The 19,327-nt window shown below is 34.8% G+C and overlaps 1 protein-coding gene across 2 annotated transcripts; it reads right to left on the bottom strand.

Moving 5' to 3' along the window:
- Window positions 1-3,025: 3,025 nt before the first annotated feature.
- On the bottom strand, window positions 3,026-18,886 carry LOC104728777 (nuclear pore complex protein NUP205). 2 transcript variants are annotated; one of them, XM_087473308.1, is made up of 45 exons: window positions 18,460-18,886; window positions 18,273-18,368; window positions 17,877-17,951; window positions 17,673-17,777; window positions 17,461-17,571; window positions 16,421-16,580; window positions 15,806-15,891; window positions 15,564-15,686; window positions 15,239-15,466; window positions 14,467-14,556; window positions 13,951-14,094; window positions 13,586-13,702; window positions 13,287-13,493; window positions 12,853-12,954; window positions 12,594-12,731; window positions 12,002-12,132; window positions 11,796-11,915; window positions 11,502-11,625; window positions 11,192-11,389; window positions 10,383-10,501; window positions 10,034-10,184; window positions 9,777-9,889; window positions 9,618-9,699; window positions 9,445-9,531; window positions 9,206-9,283; window positions 8,799-9,002; window positions 8,276-8,368; window positions 8,090-8,203; window positions 7,821-7,991; window positions 7,650-7,705; window positions 7,494-7,566; window positions 7,232-7,422; window positions 6,980-7,106; window positions 6,819-6,896; window positions 6,582-6,746; window positions 5,858-6,022; window positions 5,637-5,774; window positions 4,830-4,973; window positions 4,594-4,698; window positions 4,376-4,462; window positions 4,126-4,257; window positions 3,929-4,029; window positions 3,654-3,773; window positions 3,428-3,545; window positions 3,026-3,339 (listed from the first exon to the last, which is right to left on the bottom strand). In XM_087473308.1, exons 1-45 carry the CDS (start codon window positions 18,598-18,600, stop codon window positions 3,259-3,261), a joined length of 5,589 nt encoding a protein of 1,862 aa, XP_087329434.1. In that variant the 5' UTR covers window positions 18,601-18,886; the 3' UTR covers window positions 3,026-3,258. The 2 variants fall into 2 exon arrangements, with proteins under 2 accessions (XP_087329434.1, XP_087329433.1); XM_087473307.1 differs by having other exon boundaries at window positions 4,376-4,465; window positions 18,460-18,878.
- Between the last annotated feature and the right edge of the window lie 441 nt (window positions 18,887-19,327).

Raw genomic sequence — 19,327 nt, 5'->3', positions numbered from 1 at the left:
AATGTCTTGGATATATTTCAAATGACATAATCTTATAAATATGTTAAAATATATATATATTTAAAACCCCTACCTTTGAAATAACAAAATAAAAAATAATTTTTAAAAGGAAAATGTATATGTTTGTTATAGTTTTATGAAAATATCTACTACACATAAAATTTTGGTGGTATAGTTATATTATATTATTTTGGTATATTTTCTGTATTAACAAAATTAGTTACTAGATACCACAAATTTTGTTTGTCATAAAATTTTTTATTTTTATTGGTATATAATTTTCTAGTATTTTTTTTGCTGTTATATTTTGTTTTTACAAATTATACAAATCATTTATATTTTTTATTTATTTATCGAAAATACATAAAAGCAAAAAAAATATTATTTTTAAGAAAAAAAGAAAAAAAAAATTTTGAATATTTTTTCTGGTCAACGCCGGTCAATACTGGTCAACGCCGGTTAACAATAGTCAACGTCGGTAAACACTGGTCAACGCTGGATTCCGGCCAATCAAATACCGAAGTTGAATGTTTATGGTGTTGTACACATAACCTATGTTTTTTTATGGATGTCTTTAATGACAATAATTCATGTAGTTAACAAAACATTTATATTGTTTGTATGTGTGACTATGTGTTGGTCTACACTTGATGTACCTTGCAATCATTTTTCCTTTTATTTTTTAGCTTAAAGTATGTCTAATAACTCAAAATTGTTGAAAGAGACTGTATTGTCAAAGAAAAGAGAAATTAAATAAATTATTTGTGACTGTGATATATTATATATATGCTGTCATTTTCAGAATTTTGATACCCTAATAACATTTTCAGTCGGTGGTAAATACAATCTTCATTTTATTTAATGCTAAGTTGATTGTATGATTCAATTATTTGTATGCACCTAACTAAAAATAGGCGAGAACCTCAAATAACATATACATTAATAACCTCTTTTTTTAATTATTAGTGGGAATAAAGAAATTTTTGTATAATTTTCGCTTCTTGATGGGCTATATATTACTTTGTCTATCATATCTATTAGTCTAATTAATTAATTTTATATATCCAGGTTTAGATAGATACAAATAAAATTAATTAATTAGACTAATAGATATGATAGACAAAGTAATATATAGCCCACATATGCTACTGAATTGGATAGAAACCTGAGACAATAACATAACTGATCAAGTATCCAAACCACAAATCATATTTACTAGCAAAACTTATATTCTCAATTTCTCATCTTTGTATATTGCTGGGCTCTTTCTCGTCTATCTCATATTCTCATCAACACGAAAACATTTCCTACCTGTAGCTTGTTTCAGATTTTTTTTTTTTTTTTTTTATAGCGAAATCCCTAGTGAAAGAAGAACAAAAGTGATAAGTGAAGATTAAGGATGGAGTGTGGACAATGTAGCTAGAGAATGGTACGATTGATTTATTGAGACTTTAAGAGAGTCTAAAAGATATATCAAGACTTCATCTACTAGAATATCATAGTTTAATTTGGATGATGAATATTTTTGATAAGGAATATTCGATTTTGCTCGCTTATAATTAATTACATATTCAACAAAGCATGCACGGATTATCGTCTAGTTAGTAATATAAATATGTCAATAACTATAACAATATAGCTGTGCACTTGGATTTGTCGCGTAAAGTAAAAATGTATCGAACTCTAAAAAAAATATCTGATGACACGTTTTATGCGAGAATGATTGTAAAGTTACCCCAAGGGTTCGTGTTGAATTGATAACACACGCCTTATGTGGGAAAAATTACACAACTGATAAAGCCATAAAAGAAATGTAAATTTTAAAAAGCAACAATTTGAAGGCATGACTAAATGAGCAGTCCGGCCGTTCGTCCAAAGATTTTCATGTCTAATGTCTAGTCCCATCTCTTTTATTACACTCTTTTTGTTTGTTTGCTATGTATCTAACTTTATTTCCACGTGTACATTAATCATTCTTCTATTATTATATATAGGACAGTAGCCAATGATGGCCGGTGAAGTTATTAAAATTCATCAAACATTTGATTTGATATATAATTAATCAACATTTTACGACTGGACAATGAAAGAGTTATATTGCATGTTGGATATGAATTGGAGGTGAAAGTAGAATGTTCACATTGTGGGAACCCTATGTTTCATGCCAAATTTAATTGGTAATTCGATAGATCATTGTTGTGTACATTATACTCTTACAATATGGATTTTGGATTTCATCTTAGGGGAGGTATTGGTTTAGGATTTAGAAAGAATTTTAATGACTTTAAAAGTTAGGTAAAATATGTTGTTATTCAATCAAAACTTTTAAAAACTCTTTAAAAATTTGGTGTTATTGGTTGTGGATTTGTAAAAAGTTATCTAAAATCTTGATAAATATAGTGTTATTGGATTAAGAGCTTTATAAAGTCATTAAAAGTTTTATGTTATTCAAGTAAAACAAAAGAATCTTGGATTGTTAATAAATTCAAATTTTATGTTATTGGTTTAGGATTTTATATCATTTCCTTCATAACAAAAGTCATGAAAACTCTTTCATCAAATAGAAAGATTTTACAAGATTAGAAAAAACAAATCATCAAGATTTTAAAAAACTTCTTAAACAATCTCTTAGAATCCTTCATTTTTAACTTTCAATTTTCTATGATTCTAACAATCAGCAAGAACATAAAATCATTAAATTTTTTTCTAAATCTTAAACCAATACCTCCCCTTAGCTTATAGTAATTATTATGTATGTTAATGGGAATAATTAGCCAGAAAATCAATTTTCAGTACGTGACTAGAAAATTGTTCGCAAAATGGATTAATTGGTGAAGTAACCTTTCAAAAATCCAATTTCAAAAAGGGTAAAAAACAAATTCATTTTGGACATGGCTCAAGCTGTAATCATACACCAAAAAATGTTAGCTTCCCAACTTTTCTATTTTGGGGACAAAAAGAAAAAAGTTCTTAAATTTTTTTCTGACCAATTTATCCCTTTCAGCTGTGTGTTTGCGACTATAAATAGGGCAAACATGTAAATTTATAAAAATTTGTTAGCGTTTCCATAAACAAGTGAAAGCTTCCCAATCACCCCCAGAGTCTCAGACAAAGTATCATCTGAATTCATGTGGTACTATTTTGTCGTGACTGAAGTACCTAAGACCAGTTATACAATATAACCCACACTAAATTTTAGATTTGGCCATTTCACTTAAAAATTGTTCAACCACCAGAATACATTTCTTGACAAGCCTATCATATACAGTTTTGGATGGCCATTTCTTTAACAGTCGTTGCCAGTCTCTGGAACACCTTCAGGTTATGTCCTACTTTTCCCTGCGATAGAGAGAAGTTGGGTCACCACCACCTTCCACTTTCAGCATTCACATATAATCGAAAAATTCTAGTATATCGAGAAGGCTACCTCATTTAGTAATGCAAGCCTCTCTATGGTAGGCGACAATTTGCCACAGAGAACTGTAACATCTTGTTGTAGATGGGGTTTTGAACCATATGATCCCCTTTCATTTGAACTAACGGATCTGCAGATGTCAGATGTCAAGTGTTCAGCACAAAAACACTAGAGCAAACCGTATACACACTGTAAATTTATTCCCTTGATATCAATTGTTGAAGATTAAGTTGTATACCTATCTTGGAGATGGATCAGGATAATATTTAGTACATGCTCAGCAAGTTGTAGTAACAAGGTGATTAACTGGTCCCTGTTACCCACAATTTGGCACATTTCAACCATAGCTATGTATCTCCTGAGGTAAGTAACACGCCACAAACAAATAAAAACAATGGTCAAGCGTCTTACTAATCTTTGATAGGACGAAAGGTGGGCAAATTCTATGTGAATAACCCACTTCTGTTTTAGTATATGCACGCATGAGCTAGCAGAAGAAAGAAATTCACTAACCTTTTGTGTATGTTGTCGGACGGTGTGACATATTCTTGGCAATCACACATCGTGATGATCGCATCTACATCTTGTCTAGAGAGCTCGTTTATGTCTCTAATCTGCCAATTATACATGCAATTTCGAATATATATATATATATATAATTGGAAAGAAGAGTCTGAAACGTGTAAACAGTAGGAATTAGGATAATATACCTTATGAAGAAGTAATGACTTTTTCTCTGCTGCTCTCTCGAGGGAGTCGGTCACATGTGAAAGAAGAGATGCAAGCAACAGCAACGTCGGTTGGCGTAGTTTAGTGGAACTATCAAAAGAATCATCTGAAACCTGGGGGGAGGAGTGGGCGTTTGGACAAAGGACATAAGTATTTACTTGTAGTTCATTCAAACAACTGAACAGTGAAAACGTGGACAGGAGAAACTGAGGGAAATGGCTACAAGATTACCTGTAACCTCAGAGAATTTTTGGTCACCAGAAAATATAAGTAAGAAGTCAAGCTGAACCGCAATTGAGACAATTTGAGCTCTGATCCCTTCTGTCCACCAGATGAGAAACAAAAAAGAGAAACCCCACGAATATAAGAATTCAAGGATTAGATGACAATCTGCCAATAACATATGAGAAACTATATACTCATCCATGTACCCGAACTACTTGTCCTACCTGCGATGATATCGACTTAATGGGGGAGACGATGAAAAGCTTGCTCATCATATCAAAAAGCCCTTGAACAAACCCATATCCATCGTTCTCTTCAAAAGGCCAGACCTACAAAACAAGCAAACTCACTTTCCAGAAAACGCATCTATAGCTTGGGGGATTTCATGAGCCCTCTTGAGGACGCAATTACGAAAAGAGAAGCAAAAAAATTAAGAAGTTATAGCTCGCCAAAGAATTACCTTGCTCAATATTCCTACTGCAAGAATAATTTGCTCCATCAATAAATCATCTGCTTGAGTGAAGTCTTCGCGAAGAAGTTGGTCAAAAAGAAATTGATGTCCTTTGATAAACTCAACGACTTCACGAACAATTTTATTCCTCCCCTATCAAACGCCCAGGTGAAAAACGAAGAAAGAAAATCAGTTACCAAGAAAAATCAACAACAATGACTTGCACTAATGATATGAATAGGAAAAGAATGGTGAAAAACAATTCTAGATCATAAAGATCAGACACCCAGAATAAGAACAATACTAATTGTCCAAAATTTTACAAATGTCTCAGTATTTGATTGTTATGTCTTGCAAACATATTGCAAATGTCATCCAGTGATTATACTTATATAAGTTGGAACGTTTGAAGACACTCCCTTATTTCCTACTTCTACTTGTTAGAGGCCTCAAAGATGTAAAAATTAGCAAAGAAAATCAGTGACATCATTCAAGTTTCTAAGAGACGCAAACAACAGATTAGTTTTAGTGAAAGAGAAAAGCGCAATAATATACTAATTTCAAATTTCAAAAAAAGTGAACTAGGTGTCTGTCATTCAATTCTAGAATGACTGTATTACTCTCACACAACTCAAATAAATCAAAAGTCAAAATATAAGAATTGCAAAGTCTAAAAATGTCCCTAAACGATGTGGAAGATACTGTATAAATGGCAACTCATGCTTACTAAACCAGGCCAATCAATATGGAATAGAGTGTTAAATTAGCAACCCAAAAGAACATAAAGAAAAGGTCATCTAAAGAAACGCAGCTGACCTCAAAAAATTCAGAGGTCTCAACCAATGAGGTTAGAGCAAACACCAATCTTAGGACAGCAGTGATTATCGTTCGTTGCTTTTGCACATCATATCCTACATCACTCTGAAGTTTCATATCCACCCGTCTCATATTTCCCTGGAAGGCACTTTTGGGATTAAAAGCAGATAAAATATTGAGGCCACATAAAGAAAACCTGACAACTACAGATAATATATTACCTTAAAGCTGATAGCTCTACAAGAAGAAATGTGTTCCAGCGCACCCATGGAGAACAGAACCTGGCCTCCAGACTTTCCGTACTTGTGACTAATTCTAAGTAGCAATGCCAGTTCTGATTCTAAGGTACATGCTCGCTGTTGTGACTCCAGCAAATGTGTTCCATCCTGGGAACAATTATATGATAAATACACATGCATGAATGTCAAGTCCTCAAAATAAGAATACCCACATGTAAATCAGGTTTCTAAAGTATGTAAACTAGCAGCATATGAAGATTATATAATCCCCAATACCTACCTACTATAATACCCACATGTAAATCAGGTTTCTTAAGTATGTAAACTAGCAGCATATGAAGATTATTATCCCCAATACCTACTACGTAATGGGGCATAAAACACACGAGTTACATACGGTGTCTAGTCTTTTCATATGGATCAAAAAGTCAAACCAACAGCTAATGGGACACATTATGCCGCTCGTTAAGAAGATTTAACAGGTTTGTGATTCTATTTTGACCATCTTGCTATAAATATACTGTGCACTCGCATTTGCATTTGTGAACTCCTATGCACTGAAAGGGCATTATTGACTCAAATACAATTTAATCTACTTTTGCTAGTTTATCAGTCAAACCCAAATCAATTTATTACCACTAATTACAACAAGTGCAACAAGGAAATGCATAGCAATGACCACACTAGAAATTCACAGGAAAATTACCTGGTAGGAGATATTACTAATGCTACCAAGGCAAGACCGTATGAAACCTCTGCTCTGAAGCTGACTAAGGAAAAATCTCTCGTGATCAATGCAAACAAGAGCTTCCAGCACATAGAGTGATATTGTTTTCCCAAATTCACTGCCTTGACTTGCATCCTTGATTACCTGGAATTAGTATTCGCAATGTGAAACTGTTCAAATAAATATAGCACATCTCAATACAGAAGTAACAATTACCAGATCCAAGATGCCCTGAGCTTCTTTCTTTATTATTAAAAAGTTGGCACGAGCAAGATCAGCCTGCTCCTTGTCAATCTGAAAGAACAAAAAAAAAAAAAAAAAAATTAAAATTCATCGTCTGAATATAATAAGCCTCAGGTTAATTAGCAAACACATGCCTTCTGGATATCCAAATCTTCACCATCTTGCTCATTAAGCAACAAGAATTGCACAACTGATGTTGGCACATCCAGAGCAATCATATGCTGGCAGTACTGGAAATAGCTCAAAAGCAATGCATATTGGCTGATGAAGAAATGAAAATGTGTTAGCAACCGAGAAAAGTAGAAATTAATTAAGCTGGGCAGAATATAACTTTATGTTGTATTATACGAAAGTACAAATACAACCAATGGAACTTCGAACCATACCGTCTTCTCAAGGATTCAGATGACTCATGCCTTAGAATTGCCATAACAAGTTTAAATAGAACTGAGTGGCAAGCACCAGTGGATAAATGTTTGACCATCATAACATCTAGACATGTCACGGTGTCAGAACTCAAGGCCCCTTGAAATGAAAATCTATCATCACGAAGTTTGGCAATACAGGTAAGGGCAACCTATAAAAACCTAAAGTTAGTACATAGACAACACATTTTACAACAAAAGTTACTTAACAGCTAAAATGCACCTGAGTAAGTACGAACGCCATTTTTAATGAACAATCTGGAGACGCGGAAGCACTAAGAGAGGCATCAAGTATCCTGCCAACGACCAGAGAAGAACAAGTCATGCACTGTTCAAAAAGCTTCTCAAGCAACTAAAATCTGGTACAAAAGGTACTCACCGGTACAAAATGTCAGGCCGATTATCAAGAGAAGATATTCTTCTGCAAGCAGCCACCTAAAACAAAGAATATATGAAACACAACACAAACGATAAATACTTGATATGATAAAGGAGTGGCACACGCTCATGATACTAAAGCTGATCTGATTTTTTTAAGAAAGCAATCAACCTCAACAATCTGAGACCAGCCAGCTAACATATGAAGTTGGGCAGCTTGCTCCTCAAGGTTGCGGTTATACTTCCAGCCCCATTTCAACAGCTGTTGGATTGTCTCTTTAACTTCACTAAGCTCAGCAACATTTGGAAAACATTCCACTAGGGGAAATCCAGAATGTAGTTTCTAAACAAACAATAGAATTACTATAAATATCAAATTACAGGAGAAACATTAATGTTTGTTAGAGAGGAGATTTGGTGTCCATTATCACAAGAACAAACCTGCCAGAGTTTGTTGCTGAAGGAAGATAAATCAATTAGCCGATCACCACGCTCAGAATAATAGTAGATACTGCCACTAACAGAGGTATCACGGTTCCCAAGTATGTCCTCCACCTGAAATTTTAAACTCCATATTTAGAGCAATAAATTTAACGGAAACAAAGCTCCATATTCCCCAAGCCTTACCAGTGAGTCATATTTTCGGCTTGACACAATTTGAGGAAGCTGCATTGAAGCATCAGGAGATCTAAACTGAAGAATTTCAAGCAAAGCCAATGCCTGAACTCAACCCAAAAAAGAAACAAAAGTAAGACAGCATCACACATGAAACGACTTTAAACTAGGCAAGTAATGATGAAAATTGTAACATTGTCAGATTTATAGTGAAATAAAATGATGTAGCATAAAAGAAGGAGACATCTTAATTTTTTAATGGTCAAGGATATTAAACTGTTAAGAGGTGGTGCACATCACCTTGCAAGGCAACATACTTCTGACTTTAGAAAGAGTGGGGTCAGTACAGTTATTCGTATCATGCATGGATGGTTTCAAAAATAGAATGGTAGACACCTTAGACCAATGCTAAACAGGCAGGAATAAACATACGAACTAGAAATCAATTGTGCAGAACATAGGCACGAATAGGGACAAAACTAGGATATGCCACAAAGCATAGTAGAACATAAAACAGAGGTGTTTCTAAACTCACCTTACTTTTACTGATTGAACTAGTTCCAGCATAATCAAGACCATCCTGAGGATATGTACTGGACGAAAAAAGTTCATTCGCTGCTTCAGTTACCTCCCGCCCAAAAAGATGAGAAAGTATGCTCTGACATGCCTCTAGGTGAGCTGAACTGCTTCCAGAACCAGTATGCAATGCAATAGCTAGGAGCTTTAATAGCCATGCCCTCTGGGAAAGGTAGAGATTGAGAAAATGAGTTATGGAATCAATAGGAAAAAGGACTATGTAGCATTGTGTTAAATTATTGATCATGTCACTTGATCAGTTTAAGGAACACATATTAGATAGCAGAGAGTAAACCCACTTAGATTCTGTCATGAAACTAATCAGAGTCGGATACACTTGACACAGAAGAAGTAGGGTATATGTACCTGATGAAGGGAACTGATACGGAGCGCCTGGCTGCCAGTTCTTTTTGGAAGAGTAGCAACACCGATCGTATCAAGATGCTGCAATGTCATAGTATAAGAAAGTAAAGTAAATGTCATAGTATAATAAGAAAGTAAAGTAAGGACGAGTAAAAAAATGTGTTATTTGTGACTTGAATGAGGCAGCCAATAAGTAAAAAATGGCATTGTTTTCATATAAGGAGAAGCAATATCTGGCGTACCTGAACAAAAAACTGATATTTTTTGCTGCTCAAGAGATCCATGGTTGGACCACTAGTTAATGGATCCAAATTCAACTCGCACAAAAGCTGCAAAAAGAAAAAATTACTGTAAGACAATAGAACAAACAGAAATTCACTTGTTTGAAAAAACATCCGGCATCAGCATGTCCCACCTGAAAGCCAAACTCAAAGAGTAAGAAGTTTATATCAGGGTTTGGAAGTTTCTCCAGCATTTCAAGAATGACCTTCAAACAACTGCAGATTGCAAAGCAAAAATGAGATTATAGGTTGAAAGAACTACATAAGATTCTGCATACAAATTTTAATCAAACCTGTAGTGAAACTTAGGCTGCAAAACTGTCCCTTCCACGGGGGCATCAAGGTCAAACTTAAGAAGCAAATGTGTGATACTTGGTGCAGGCCGGTTGATATTATCAACCAGAAGCTACAAATGTGAAAGTCATACCATTGAGATGATATTAGAGGTACGGAAGAATCAATCATGATGAAAGACAGCATATAAGACCCAAGCCATAGTGCACATAGTTTGATATTCTATTAAGCTAAACAGTCAAATAATGAAACTAACCTGCATAATAAGGACCCCCAGATCGTCACAACTGTTCTCTACAACTTCACCCTCTTCAAGTCGTACCTCAAGGCAGGCCGCATAATCCTCGATCAAGGAATTCGCAGCATCAATTTTGATCAGCATTGGAACAAGTCCAACCAAACGAGAACTGTTATCAAGCGTATGATTAATTAAAACCCATGTAAATTATATCGAAACATAAGGTTACACTAATTATACAAAGCGAAGGAAAGCGATCAAACAGCTGAAAGCAGTTTATAATGGTATTTACTAATGCTATCTGCGAAAATAAGTTACATGTGGTTAAACAAACTACAGAGATGTCTCAAACGAAATTTGTTACCACCTTAAAATGTTCATGATTTTGACTGAAGATCGCTGAATCTGAGGAAGAGAATCATATCTGACATACTCCAACAAGGCAATAATTTGATTATGATCTTGTGAGAGAATTATATCCAAAGGCTGCAGCAATAACAAAAGTTAACATTATTGACCATCTTGTACCTTAACACAAAATCAGGGAAGGCATGCTGATTGTGCTTTATAGGAAAACTTGTTGTTCAAACTATCACTAATACCAAAAGTTTCCACGCAATAGTCAAATTAACAATAGAGTCCAGTTTCACATTTTACACCACACAGCCCAATATTGGTCAAAATAAATTAACTTAAAGTTGGAGGGAAGAATACTATTTAGTTGCTATTAGTCTAGTAGCTTATGATTAACAACAATAGAGAAATTTTCCTACGCTTTCTATACTTTATCTTTGACATGAAGTTACTTACCTAAATCGAATGGTGCACGAGAAGATACCTACATTAATCGTGGATAAGAAAAATAGCATGTGATTCTAATTTGAGACAAAGGATTACTTAAATTTTTGACGATAATGTTGTGAAGTTACTATAATACACGTTCAAAACTGAAGATGAACAATCTCTGAAGAATGGTTTAACGTCTAAGTTATATAATGTCTTAACTACTAAGAATGGTTTAATGTTTTGAAGTTACTACTAAGTTGTCCTCTGTAAGGAAAAAAACTTATATAACTGCATTCTCACATATAACAATCTCTACCACATATTAAGGAGTTTGAACGACTTGGCGATATACAAAACAAAGCTCAGATACACCTAAGAACAGCCAAATACCTGGTACAGCGGACGCCAAACATCGGAAACAAGCAAATCCTTCTCGAAGACGAGCAGTAAGATTTCTAAAGAAAGTTGTACAGCCTTTTCTAAGATCTTCCCATAAGTTTTACTCAATCGCTCGCTGATGATGGAACTGACTCCAACTTGAAGGATACCCATGAGGTTCCTATAGAGAGCTTTCCCACTCATGAAATCCTGACAAACAAACAGAAACGTGGAACAAATTATATACTGTATACTGCATGCCTATTTGAGATGAGGATTGCCTTTGGAACAAGAAAAATAAATCAAAAAGTTAAGTTAGTACTTTAAGTAATTCTATAATTGGTAGCTGCATTTGCAGTGATGATGTTTCAACCGACACCAAAAACTGTGGATGCTCAGTAAATCCATCAAGATCCTCCTCCTGAATGTCATACATGCTTAAGATCCTGAAGTGAAATACAGAAAATGTTAATCCAGTCTTCAACATTATTAGAGCCCTAAATAAAAAGTGATGGAATTTACAAAAGGTAGGAACACTAAGGGAAGTTAAACAAGTAGAAACATGTCATCATTTCTGCTAAAACTCGCAAGACAGAGCACAGAAGCAGGACTTTACATGTGAAAATGTTGAAGGCATGCCACAACCAACTGCCACTTCTCACAAGGATCTGAATATGCCCTCTGAGGAAAAGGGGTGAATACATGATCATACACAAACCTGAAGATGCCAATAAATCTACAAAAGTATACATATAAACATTAGACCAAGAAAATACAAAGACTAATGCGTCATGGAGATATACAACAATCTAAGGCTACTACCTACGCCCACGATCAGTCATATCTTTCTCTCCAGCAATCAGAGCGTTTATAAGATTAAGGAAGGATATTGTTGAAGGATATTGTTCTCTCCTTGCTTCCACTTCATTTAACTCAAACTGCATATCATAGACCTGCATATAAACGGATTTTGGCATTAGGTTTAAAGATACGCTAAAGATACTCTCCACCTGGAAAAGTAAAAGCAGCATCAAAAAACACGTGATATTACAAGTTTTAGCTATCCTGAACATAGCACAATGCGTTATGTGAGTCTTAGCGAAATAAATGAAAAAGGAAACTTTCATCACATGAAGTTGTTGCAGGAATTAGACAAATACTCTTCTTTGTTTTTGTGTTACTAACACCAGCTTTAAATAGCGAAACAATGATAACTTTGCAACATGACAGCCCCTCTTTAACGCATAAGTACAAAATGTTTAGAAAATAAATGCAGAAACATAAATTATAATAAATTCTCAATAATAATAGAAATATTAACTAAAGAAGTAGAGTTAAAATATCTACTACTAACTATATCCCCTTGAAGTAGAGTTAAAATATCTACTACTAACTATCCCCTTGAAGCACTTACCTGAGAAGGTTGGTCACTCTTTCCAACTTGTGATCCCACAACAACAGGTAGATCATACTGCTCAAGAAAAGCCCAGATAGTGTCCCTCATTTCTGGAAAGACATAAACAAAGGCAGCAATGGTCTTTCTAAGAGCACCCTGCACAAAAATAAAGTTACCATGAACACAAGTTATACAGATACCAATACCAGACGCATTCCACATATCATTTGTGAGTCCACAGTATAAGGAGAAGAATCTGCAGTAGTACGCCACTGACCTTTAGATATGGAGGGATGTTTTCGTAACCAAGAAGCTTAAAAAATGGTTCAATATCAGGAAACCAGTTTTTCCTCTCAGCGGGACTACCATTCTCAACAACCTACGAAATATGAAAAACAGACTTAATGACCATAGAAAAAATATCTTAAGTTCAAAGATCAGTTTCACAGACAAGGAATCATTTGCAAGCACATGTAAACAACACATTCCCCACCTAGGAACTCATATCGATAATTTTTATGGCTTTGTCCCCATGATCCCTGAGAAAGCATTTAGATACATAACTAGAACCAATACGCAGTTAACCCCAATTCCTAGGAATACAAGCTGAAATTTTCATACATAAAATTCTTATAGATAAAAAGCACCATATAAGAATATTACACGTGGAATGAAAGTTGAAACAGAATATATTTGGAATATAGTTATAACCTTCTGAAGTACATTCAGATATGCAACAAGAGCTTTTGCATCGCCCTCCAGGAACTCTGGCATCATGGCTCCAGAAGTTTGAAGAGACTGCTTGAACTTATCATCGTAAATTCTTATACAATCAAACAAAGTGGGCCATCCTATACTGCGAAATGATGTACCCTGGAGCAACTCATAAACTCTAGACGCACCTTCCTGAGTGGAAGCCTGAAATTAAATAAAGATGACAGCAAGGATACTCAATCAGTAACCAAGTGAATGAGGTCCCACCAAAATACCAATGTAAAGACTTCTCATACCAAGGTACACAGCATTTCCAAGAAAGCCACAAGAGTTTTAAAATTTGTGTGGTCCTCTCCAGCAAAATTCACAAATGTCCACAAGACATCATTCCCAGAGAGTAGTTCAGGTTCTTTCTGTAAAAGGTTGTAAAGATCAAAAGACAAAGACAAAAACAAAAACAGGTCTATATAGCATGTAAAACGAGATATGACCGGCATGGTTTCTGAATGCTCACATGTGCTATGAAAAAGAAATAAGCCACCAAAAAACATATGAACAGAACTCAAATTCAAAATACCAAGCAAACTTATTTTCAAACATTTTGTGTAAAATAAACAAAAAAAAAAAAAAATAACTGCTCGATTTGGTAGTCGTTCTCAACCTGATAAATTTTGCTAACAAACTCCATAAGAGAAATGAAGGGCAGTGGCTTCTCAGCCTCTTCAGTTTGCATACTACCATCAAGTGAATCACAAGTTCGGTAAGAATTTAGAACACTCATAGCCATGTCCTTTGATTCTTTCACCTGAAAAATAATGATGGCAGGTGACTCAGGAGATAAACATATAGATAAGCTATTGTATTTCTCATCTTGGCTCATCTACTCAACTTATTAGACTATCAAAACATCAGAAAAGTAGCAAGGATATAAGGTTCAGCCATTAATGAAGTTTATATGAGACTCATATCCCATAGCGATCCAGCTGATACATCAAAAAGTTTCTCCCTCTGAATGAAAAGCAGATATTACCAATTCTTCATCATATCAGACGATGAAGTACGGAAAAAAATTACAAGCTTGACATGATAAAGTTGCAGCGGTCAAACTTTGATCACCAACGTATAATCAATACACAAATACTAAGTAGAATTTCTGTAGTGTGAATTTTTAACAAACCTTATCTCTTGCGATTGGGTGAGATAAAAAACAAGAGGCTAACTTGTGCAGATAAGCATTATATATGTAGATCATGTCCTCCTCATCATTCTGCATGTAGCAAGTAACAATTTGTCAACCATTGATAGACCAACACAAGAGGGAAGGGTTGAGTCAGGAAAATCAAAGATCATAGTAGAAAACCTGAAAGAGACTTAAAATTAATATCTGACTTAGCAACATCCTAGAGACTAACAAGAATGAATACAGCATCCAAATAGGAACCCACCGAATACTAATAAAGTAAAATCATATACTCAATAATGAAATCATTAATAAATATATAATGGGATTAGAAGCAGAACAATCAGCATAAAGAAATGGAAACACTCTCACATTTGGGAATAACTAATCAAGTAAAGACTGTATAAAGGAATAAAATGGCATCCATACAGGCCTACACATAAATCAATTATAGTGAAACAGACAATATACACTGCAGTTGTCAGGAAGAAAGAGTATAAACACCATATGCACCATTACAAAATAGCTCTTTTTCTGATCCATGTTTCATGCATAATAGCTCAATCAATACAAAATTCTATAAGCAAAGGTAGAGATAATTTTGACTCAAACTTCAAGAAAAGTTTAAGGAGCTAAACATGTCATCACTAGCTGGGAAATCAAGGTAACTCTTCCAGTAGCCTAAAAAATCTTCCACTAGCTCGTCAAGTGATATCAAGTGAACAGTGAATCCAGATAGAAACTTGGGATTACGTTTATATGAAAGTACCTGGTAGGCTGCAGTACGAAGAACATTATCCAGCAAAAACTGAAACACATTTTTTGAGAAGATGGACTCCAGGCAGGAGCATATGTGCCTCATATCTGTTGTTGAAGCCGTGGGAATTGTATCCATTCCAGATATTCCATCATATATCAGCATTAAATGTACAGCCCAGGCAAGCCTTATGCCACCAATGAACCCATCAGCAGTGAGGTCACTGCCAGAAGCCATGACCTGAAAGGTGATCAGGACGTAAGAAAGGCAGAAGTGTGTTTTCGAGTGTCAGTGACAGGGATAAGAAGCGAAAGAAAAATGTATCAACTCGTCTTACAATATCCTGAAAGTCTGTCCTAAACGAAGCATCTTGAGATATCATAGATGACTTATCAGATAGTCCGCTGATTGCATCTGATACGAAGGTGATGATGAGAGAAAACAGAAGACTAAAAGTAATCTGCAACAAAGATAACAATCATTTATCAGAAATTAACACATTTTATATTAAATAAGCAGGGAAGGAAGAAAGCTTAAAAAGCCACGATGTCATGAAGAGTAAGTAGTACTAGCATGAACCTGAGAACTTATGGTGTCATTTCCTTCAGTTAAATGAGCTGCATTATCTTTTAAAACATAGAATATATCCTTTACATCTTTCGAACCTGCAATAAACAACTTGTTAGAAGAATGAATATGAAACAGAAATCTCCTAGAGCAATAACAAAAGATATAATACAACAAGAGTGTTTTAATCCTATTAATAAACAACTTAATAATTATTAAAAAGTAGTATCTTTTAAAAATTTTCATAAATGAGATCAGAATAATGGAGGATGTATACCAAACACCATATTCACATATGATACTCAACTTCAGTCAAAAATGTTCAATGCATAGTTACACACACATAAATTGATATATATATATATATATATATATAATAAACACAATATATTTCACAGCACATTGACCAAATGATCTGACTAGTCCGGCATAAGAAGTGTCCTAGCAAATGTGTAAACCACATATCAATAATTTCACTTACTATGGTGGACAATGCAACTTATGCTGTCTTTTTCATGAAAAAAATCAAACCATTAACGAAAGCACTGTATCCAACAACTGAATTTCTATAACAAGAAGCATTGTTAATCTTCGCACAAAAGCTTTATAAGAAATAAACAGGCTTACCAGGTCTATCAACCAAAATTGAAAGAACAAGGCAATGTCCCAGAATCAGTCTTTCCCTATGAACAACAGCTCTTCGTTCAACAAGAGCACCTCTTGAGTCAATAAGGTATCGCTCACATAAGGGCCCACCCAATCCAGAAGGTTCCTCCCGATTGAGTTCCTAACAACAACGAATTTGCATCATGACAGTAATTACATAATAATGTTAAAGAAAAACAAAACAAAAAGCAAAATTATCAAGTCATAAAGATCATCTAAAAGAACCTTTACATCTAATATTTTTCAATAGATTAGAGCATGCTTTTGCTACAAATGTTCAGCTATGAAGACAATGGACATGGATGGGGGACAATCACTGACTTTTTGAAGTTTCAAAAGTAAATCTTTAAATTTTCTTGACTCGTTTGATGTGAACACTATAATTTGAAGTCAAGGTACATCAGAGTGTTGATGTTAATGCAAAGTGAGAAGTAAATCACAAATGGTACACTAAAGGTAATCGCAACTGTCTTTGAATTAAAAGATAATATAGAAAACGAATCTCAAAGATGAATATTATTTAGGAAATACATTCCCCCAAGTGTCTTAAGCACTGTAGTTGACAATTTTAAAAAGTAACAACAATGACATAATAGAGCAGGCAAAAACAGCAAACAACCATTTTCTTGATGCGGAAAAATTTGTAATGGTCTCAATACCGTATGTTAGCACAACGGTTCAATGTGCACTATAAGTAATAGTTACACATTTGAAAAATGGATATTCAATTACTAATTGGAGAAAGACTGTTTACCTCTAAGATCATGAGAAACAAATGAAATGTAGACTGAAATGTTTGTAGCTATACAGATATGCTCATGGATATTCAACGAACAAGAGAATTAGTCTTTGCAGTAATGAGAACGATTGTCAATAAGATAAGTTCTTCAAAATAAATTCATGCAGCAAAGTGGGAAGTTATTTTAGTTACATATATACTGAAAATCTTGAGTTTGAAACCAATTGAGGATGTATCTCAAAAGAACCTTAGTGGTCAGTACCTTTATAAGAGTAATCAACCGTTGTCTAAGACCAGTTTTGATCAGTTCTTCTAAGAGTCCCTGAATGTCAGCTATAAGATCAGGTTCAAGCCCCTGGTCCAGAACAACTGCCTGTTCAACCAGAAAAATGGTAATGTGTGATAACGCATTAACGCTACTAACACTAGAAGGGGAAAAAAAAAAGCCAGAAATAAAATGAGAGAGTAAGCTACCCTCAGGAGTGTGTATAGCGTTGATGTAATATCTCTTCTCCCTGTATACCACAGTCCAGTTGCAAGCCGTTGAATCTCAAGTGGGTCCCGTCCCACTAAGCCCCACTAAAAACATAGGATAAAATATAAGAAAATATCGCAGAAAATAACTCCAGAGCTTTAGAAGCTAAGAGATGAGAGTAGAAGCAAAGTGAAGAATCACACCTCCTGATTTGCAGACACAAGCACACGAACAGAATCTATCTCATTTAGGTGAAGCTCATCACTCAGTTTCAAACTCTACAATCAGTAACAATATAAGATAATGAACAGCGAGTCATCAACGTCAATAGGAGCAAAACTTCTGAAGGCAGTAAGATATCAACCATATAAATCATCACACATATTTTCAAATACCAGGATAATATAAGGTAACATCAATTTTAACCAGTCTCTGAAGATGAAGAAAGTTAAACAGAAGCCAAAAGGTTGTATTGTATTTGAAAATCCTCAAATACACTACCTATGTTCATATCTAAATCTTGAAATCTTAACATCCACTAGACCAAGAATATCTCAGACTCAAAACACTCGTCTCCCAAATTCGTAAAAAACACTTACAATAGCAACATCTTGGTCATCCAAAGATATAGGCAGCGAATCCGGGAGTCTAATTTCTCGGGACTGAACTTGCGCTCTGTCCGACGGTTTCGGAGGCTGCCCAGAGATTGGAAAAAAAAAAATCGTTACTGTACCCAGGGAAAATTGAAAGAGAGGCATCGAGTGAACTATGAAATTGAGCAAGTACCGGATATAATAGGAGGTTCTGAATAGAGGAAAATGAGTTGCGAATGGCATGGGTGAGTTCGATACGCTGCGTTGGAGTTGGCCGAGATGTTCCGAGTAGCGAAGAGTGTACTATGCTTACTAACTCTTTCGGCGACACCATTTTATGATTCTAGGTCTGCCGGCGGCGAAGTGAAGACAATAGCTTGGGTGTTTTCTCGGAGAAAAGGAGAAAGAGGAAGCGCACGATTCCGAATCCAAAGATATGGCCGAAGCACTCGACTCTGTGTGTAGGTAGTTCAATGTCGAGGTTACTCCATGGACATATACGAATTTTGAATTTGAATCCGAGAAAACAGAGGAAAACGAAGAAGGAGCGATTAGGGTTTTTTAAAGTGACACAGTGGCCTTTTCTTTATTTTCAATCGGTTCCTTTTCTTTTTTAATTTAGTTTTTAACCTCTATATATATATATATATATAATATACAGACGATCTCCTAGAAAAAATATTCCAAAAATCTCTAAATATTTAGGAGTTTCAGATAAAAGTGTTATGAAATATTGAAATGCTGCGGAAAATAATATTTTTTAGAAATATATCACATAATAATAAAACTTCAAACTCAAAATAATGTGTGTAATGAAATAACTTGAAAGTTGATTAAAAATAAAACTAAAATTATATCAAGAAAGAAAAATAAACCAGTAGAAGCATACTGGACAGTGGGGCTAGGCTGAGATGTGTCGCAGACTAGCCACTTTCTACCAGTGAATATTACTCACCGGTTGTTGGCAGTGGTAGTGAATGATTTCTTTGGGATGAAGGATGAATTATCTTGGCAAGGTACTTCAAATATTGAGTTCACAATACAACCTGCATATGCTTTGT

The sequence above is a fragment of the Camelina sativa genome, chromosome 11, assembly GCF_030686135.1.
Source record: "Camelina sativa cultivar CO46 ecotype springtype chromosome 11, ASM3068613v1".
Classification (NCBI taxonomy): domain Eukaryota; kingdom Viridiplantae; phylum Streptophyta; class Magnoliopsida; order Brassicales; family Brassicaceae; genus Camelina; species Camelina sativa.
Note: the sequence above shows the minus strand (reverse complement) of the source record. Positions and strands in the feature narration are given on the sequence as shown.

What these genes read in the sequence shown, in the direction of transcription:
- LOC104728777 (XM_087473307.1), bottom strand. Translation starts at nt 18,600, where the DNA reads ATGGTGTCGCCGAAAGAGTTAGTAAGCATAGTACACTCTTCGCTACTC. An exon ending in ATGACTGATCGTGGGCGTAG is followed by an intron (nt 11,916 to 12,001) that starts GTAGTAGCCTTA and finishes ATACTTTTGTAG; the next exon opens with ATTTATTGGCATCTTCAGGT. An exon ending in GCCGAAAATATGACTCACTG is followed by an intron (nt 8,204 to 8,275) that starts GTAAGGCTTGGG and finishes TTAAAATTTCAG; the next exon opens with GTGGAGGACATACTTGGGAA.